The sequence below is a fragment of the Quercus lobata genome, chromosome 5 (assembly GCF_001633185.2).
Source record: "Quercus lobata isolate SW786 chromosome 5, ValleyOak3.0 Primary Assembly, whole genome shotgun sequence".
NCBI lineage: Eukaryota > Viridiplantae > Streptophyta > Magnoliopsida > Fagales > Fagaceae > Quercus > Quercus lobata.
In genome coordinates, this window is record NC_044908.1 from 41,992,983 (window position 1) to 41,999,692 (window position 6,710).

At 37.2% G+C, this 6,710-nt stretch overlaps 1 protein-coding gene across 1 annotated transcript; it reads right to left on the reverse strand.

The window, feature by feature from the left end:
• Positions 1-402: 402 nt before the first annotated feature.
• Positions 403-1,306, reverse strand: LOC115992112 (ethylene-responsive transcription factor 12-like). Its single transcript, XM_031116175.1, has one exon. It carries the CDS (start codon positions 1,139-1,141, stop codon positions 620-622), a length of 522 nt encoding a protein of 173 aa, XP_030972035.1. The 5' UTR covers positions 1,142-1,306; the 3' UTR covers positions 403-619.
• Positions 1,307-6,710: the final 5,404 nt, after the last annotated feature.

Consider the following 6,710-nt stretch of genomic DNA (forward strand, 5'->3'; position numbering starts at 1 on the left):
CACTAGTGACCAAATAAGGAATGCTATCATGCTTGCACGCACAGCCTTGCTTCGCAGTTCGCACTCGCCGATTACTACACCGAACCTTTTTTTTAAGGTTGGTTTTAAGTTTTAACATAAGCCAAACCGCCAAACTCTACTCTCATTTCATTGGCGCGTAGTACTAAAAGCGCGTGGGTCAACGTTTTCGGTCATATACTCATAGTACCAAGTAAATATACCCCAGAATCCCATTTTTTTTTTCCCACCGACTGGATCGGTGGGCCTTGTCAAACCAAAAGGAATCAACGGTCGGCAACCGGTATCCCACCTACGGTGATCATCGTAAAAGCTCGGAACTTTCTAGAATAACAAAACTGAAAGTAAAAAAAACAAAAAACTCGGGAGTGTTTCACAGAAACAAAAACCAAAAACATAGATAGGGATATGTATATATACATATGGTTTCCATTTCTTGAAACTTTTTGTTTTTACGTTACTAATAGTCTAATACTACTAGACTCAGATAGTCTCATGAAAAAAGAGAAAATAAATAAAGACAAAGGAACTAATTAAAGAAGTGAAAAACACCGTCGTAATAATAAGTCAGACCAGCATTCATTTCATTCATTGATGTCATTCAAAGCCACAAAGGAGGCGGCTCGTTGAGATCGACAGGCAAACCACGCCGCACGAGACCCAGAAACGACGCCGTGGCGGAGCTCTCAGGGACATGATGTGTGGGTCCGGCGGAAGCGACAGTAACAGCAGAGGCAGAAGCTTGAGGTTCTCGCTTAACTTGATACGAGGAAGACGAGTCAGACTCGGTGGCGACACAGTTGATGTCTTTGAGAACGCCGGTGTGTAAAAACTCGCCGAGTACGAGTCTGTTGGAGGAGGGAAGGTTGAGATCGAGAGGGAGAGGAAGCCCACCGCCGCCGCCTACGGTGGCCGGAACTGTTGGCGGAAAGTTCGTCTTAGCTTTGGCTCCACGGAGCGAACGAGCAGCACCGTCGTAAGCGAGTGCAGCTTCTTCGGGCGTGTCGAATGTACCCAACCAAACCCTAGTCTTCTTCCATGGGTCACGTATCTCAGCTGCGTAGCGACCCCACGGCCTCTTCCTTACTCCTCTGTAGTGTCCCTCACGAGCTGAAGACGCCATTAAAGAGAAGCTCCCAAAAATCACAGAGAAGAAAGAGAAGGAAGAACCAGAGAATACTTACTGAGAGTGAAGAGAAAGAGAGTTGTGTGTGTGTATAATATCAGAGGGTCCCACGTAGCCTCCCGTAATCGTCGGATGGACGGCATGACATTTCTATATATATATACATATCAGTGTGTTATATTATAATATATTATATTATATTATATGAACCAACAAATTGACACATCCTTTGTATGTGTTTCGCGCGATTTATAATTTGCCTCCTTGTTTGGACCGTTTGATTGACTCAACGGTTGTGATTGAGGGAGAAGGTGTACTCGTGAAAAGCACGGAATGAAAAGTGAATAGGAGGGAGGGAAAAGAAAAAGGGGTGGGGCCTAGTTAAAAAAAAGCAGAGAGAGCCGCCGCCTGATTAGACGTGTGCGCAGGGTGAGGGTTTGTGTTATGTTTATATATAACATATATGGGAACATGTGTGTGATGTGTGGACTGTGTGAAGCTGTCAAGTTTGTGTGTATCAGTGTAGGTAAGAAAGAGAAAGTTTTTTCTTTTTAATATAAAAAAAAAGTGTGTGAGAGATACTACTATCAAACACTACTCTTAGGCGCCACCCGAGGGTGATGTAAGCCCTATCCATTAATATTGTACGGCGCTGTTACTCGGCGCCTGCTTTTTTTAATATTTTTTTATTTTACGTTCTTGACTTGTTTTGGTCCGTAACGTTGTTAATTTTTAAGTGCAGTAGAAATTCACGTGTAAGTCCGTAACGGGGTGAGCTATTTTTTTAGTGGTTAAAAGTAATGTCAGTGGGCAAATTATAAAAAGAAAAAAAAAATCAGCAATAATTTACAAATAGAGATAAAATACAATTAATATGTTTCAAATTTGATAAATTTTAGTCATTAATCACTATAAAAGAAATGAAAAATGAATAACAATTTAAAATTTTAAAACTAAATCAGTCAATTTAAAAAAAGGTGTTAGATTTGATTGACACAAAAATGTTAACTGTACTTTAGTTTTTACAACCAATCGTCTAAAAAATTTATTTGAAATTGTTGCGAGAATATAAGGGAGGATTACTTTTTGAAAACCAGGGTGATAATTGATGATATATGATGATGGGTAGTGGGCAGAGTGAGAGAGAGTTGGGGGGGTGGCGTGTCGAGTAGTGAATGGAGGATAGGTGGCTGTAATGAGTTTTGAAAGGGGGGTTAGGGAGGTCAGTAGGCCCCCACGTGGAAGGTACATATGTGGTGTCTGAGTTGCAGGGGACAGGGCGAGTTGATGGGCTGAGTTGTGGTTGGCGTGTTTGACTCGGTTAAAAAAAACAAAAGAGAAAAAAGGAGAGAGATAGATAGGGAAAGATTTTTTGGTGGGAATAGATAGAGAAAGATTTGTTATTTATAAATGGAGGAGTGGTCCATGGGTGATGGGACCATGGGGTTTTGGGACCGAAAGCTAAACCCAAATATGAAAAGATGGGATTGTTGTACGGGTGAGGTGGAGAGGGTGATGTATAGATCAATGACTTAAGAGAAGAGACCCCTGCCCTCCTGCAGCTACCAGACACATGTTCACGTGAATAGCTTTTTCTTTTCTTTTCTTTTCTTTTTTTAATGAAAAAAATAAAATTATTGGGTACATTTTTTTTGTTTCTATTTATTTTTTATTTTTGATTCGGTTTTTTTAAAAGCATTGTTGATGACACGTGTGTGTAAATGGATATTTCTACCTTTTTCTTTTTTTGGGGGGTCACACTTGGGTTTTCGAATATACTGATGAGATTATGAGTAGTATAAAGCTGCGTATTTATTGGTATCATAATAAAGTCAAATTAAGAGACCCATCAGCCCAGAGTGCTCTCATTTGTTTGCCTAATGATATGGAATCCTGTCAGTTAAATTCATGAGGTATGGTCCCTCCCTCTTTCACAAACCCAACCCCATCCATAAACGAGGAGTAAGAAACTTATGGCATACCTTTAACCAACTAGGTTCTCCCCGCTTGATTAAAAATTAAAAAAAAAAAAAAAAACCTAGGCTCCCTACATTATATGAAAAAATTAGTTGTTCTCAAAAAAATAAAAAAAATTGGTAAGGCTCATAACCATGGATATTAGGATTAGATCCTACGCAGGATTGGTGAGAGGATGTGGATCGAATCGCAGAATTGGCACGAGAATCATAAAATTCTACTTTCTAATTAAAAATGAAGAAGAGAAATTACATTTTACTACTGTATGGACCGCGAATATTGGCCCAACCTGAGCTCATGGCTTGCTCCCTAAAACTAGCATGGTCCATCCTGACATCAGATCGAGCCTAATCAAGCCCAATCGAGCACCTAGATTGCGTATCTCCTGTTGTGCTGAGAATAAGAGATAATGCCTTGGAGAATTTGCCTACTAAGTATTAACCGACGTTTAGTGTAAGTTCTAAGGAGATTGTGTCAATAGTATGCAGTGGGTCCCTTGTGGTCAGGAATATAGCACAAAGGGCCCAAACAACCATTTAACTCCATCAGTAACCTCTAAAACCATTTCTTGGACCACTCATTATGGGATAAGCCCAACCCACCACACAATTAAATTGGGGGTCTGAGCCCAAAATCCTCATACAATTGGGCTGAGCCACCACAATTACCTTAAATTATATCACATATTACACTTTACACCATAAACTTTTCAAATGCTTGTTTTGTATCCTAAAATTTGACCCTTGTTATGTTCTGCACTCCGATGTTATGTTTACTGCAAATTTGAACAAAAATTCAAAGTTTAGGATGTAAAGTGTAATTAAAAATATAATTTAGGTTTTGTATCCTAAAATTTGACCCTTGTTACGTTTTGTACTCTGATGTTATGTTTACTGCAAATTTGAACAAAAATTCAAAGTTTAGGGGTGTAAAGTGTAATTAAAAATATAATTTAGGTTGGTAAAATATAATTTCTCATTTGTTTTTTATGGGATTAAGAAGAGGGACAATTAGATCTTTTCAAGTGGAGTCATATTTTTCCATCCAAGTTAAAAGCAAACTTAATGTAAGGGTACAAAATGTAACAAAGATCATAGTTTAGGGAGCAAAACTTGCAATCAAAAAGTTTATGGTGCAAAATGTAATTGATGGTATAGTTTAGGGTGGTAAAATATAATTTCCCCTAAAAAAATATACTAAAAAATACCTATAATTATAATTTATAAAATATATATTAAAGAAACATTGGACAAAAATAATTTTTAACACAAATTACTAATAAAAGGCTAAGTACCAAATTACAAATATATACATAAATAAAGTTCAAAATTCAAAAGCTACAACTTATAAATACCAAGTTTTAAGTTCTAACACCACAAATATGCATAATGTCTCACATATACAATTCAAAATAAATAACAATACCTAATGTCTCACATAAACAACACAAAGCAAATAACAATTCCATAAACATTTACTAAGATAGTAAGATTCATCAAATAATCTTTTTAACGTTAAGAAATTATAATCAATGAGTGTCTGTGTCAAGCAACTAAGCAACTAATCACTATCAGAATTACAAAAAAAAAAAAAAAAAAAGAAGAAGAAGAAGAACTCCCTATTAGCTTTGATTGTCTTTCTCACTACATCACCATTGTGCTTGCACTCACTCTTTACTCTCTAGTCTCTTCTTTTTTCTTCTGTCTTTTGTGATTTTGTTGATTATGTTAAACAATTAAGGTGACGTGAGACTTAGGTTTTTTTTTTTTTTGGTTCCGTTTTTTAATGTTTTTATTGTTATTATTATGATCAATTTGGGTTAGGGCAACTAGGTTGATCTATTTATTACAATTTTTCTATTTATTTATTTATTTTATATCAGTTTGGGTCTTTAGGCTCCATTTGGAGGAAATAGACAATTTTCTCTTTTCTTTAAAGCACATGCTCTTTAGTATCGCTATGAGATCGGGATCCTATAAGATCTAGATCAGGATCCTACATAGATCCCCCTTCGATAAAGATCCTAGTGAGATTCATGACGTCATAAGGATTATCTGAATTGAGATACTGATAATCATGCTTCATGCACTTATAAAAATATGGGAAAACTACAAAAAAAATTTAGAGTAATAGTATCAAAGTTGAAAGCTTAATTAGTGTAGAAACACTATTGCAGTTTAGACCCCTAATTTTAAATTACGGTTTTGTTGCTTTTACTCTAACTTAACTAAGTGCGGAATAAGAGTAAAAGATGTGCAATAAACTGAAACACTACTTTAAGATATAAGCAAGTACAATAAGTGATAAATGTAAAACTTAAAGAGTAGGGACAAGAGATGCAAACACAAAATAACACCGAGACGTGTTATCGAAGAAGAAATCGAAGTACTCGGCAAAAAACCTCTCCGCGGCCCTCGAAACCGAATTCGATCTACTAGTGAATAAGTTGGAGTACACGAATATCAAAAAGACCATCCAAGCCTAATTTACCCAATGTACTTGAGCCCTCTAAGCTCCAGTTACCAACCAACTTCTCGGAGTCTTGTCTTCACTAGTTGTTCGGATCCCGCAATTTCGACCAAGTGCATCCGCCACTCAATGGCTTCTTCCAATACTTCCCATAAGCACCAAAACTTCTCTCAACATGGAAACTCTAGAGAAATGATGTAGAGGATTGTGACTAAAACAATCTCTAACTCTCAAGTGTTTGGTTAGGGTTTTCTCTCTCAAAAGTTTCTTGTAAAGACTCCTTATTCTTCTTACAATTTCATGGGCAATGAGGGTTTATATAGTGTTGGTAAAGGTATGTGAAAAGACACACTTCAGAAAGTTTCACTGGGCATTCATGACTTGGCCTGAGTTGCGAATGACTAGCGAAATCTAGCCTATCAAAAACTCTTCAAATTCTAGCATATGCTTCACACATGACCTACTTCGTGGGTTGGCACTCGCAAGCCAGTTGCAAGCTAGCCGCAAAATCCTTATCTTCACAGAATCTTTACCAAACTTTCACACACAACCCTTACCTTAAATCCCACAAAAATACAGGGAAATGTTTTTAAGAAACCATCCTGTGAACTTTTGGATTAAATAGTACCAGCTAAATCAGTCTGAAAAACATTATAAGAAAGCACAGGAGCAAACTCCATCCACACAATATAATCGGAAACATGAATAGCATGTCTAGCTAGACCATGGGCAAACTTGTTACCTTCTCTCTTTGTGTGAGAGTAAAGTAATTTACTAAAACAACTAGAAAAAAACTTAACATCCTCCATCAAAAAGCCAAATGGAGACAGAGACTTTTCATCATTAATCAAAGCATGATGGACCAACCATGAGTCTCCTTCCATAACAACATTATTAATCCCAACCTCCCTAGCGAATTCTAGTACCCTGGTAGTTGCAATTGCCTCTATTTCCACTGCATTGTAAGCCCGAGGGATCTGTTGAGAAAGAGCTGCAATAGTTTAACTTGATGAGTCCTGAATAACCACGTTAATCCCAAATTTTTCCTCATGTTTGAAAGTGGCGCCGTCGTTATTGATTTTAAACAAATCAATGGGAGGGGGCTGCCAGGATACACGAG

Excerpts from the sequence above, each read along its gene's own strand:
- LOC115992112 (XM_031116175.1), bottom strand. The coding sequence starts at position 1,141 with ATGGCGTCTTCAGCTCGTGAGGGACACTACAGAGGAGTAAGGAAGAGG.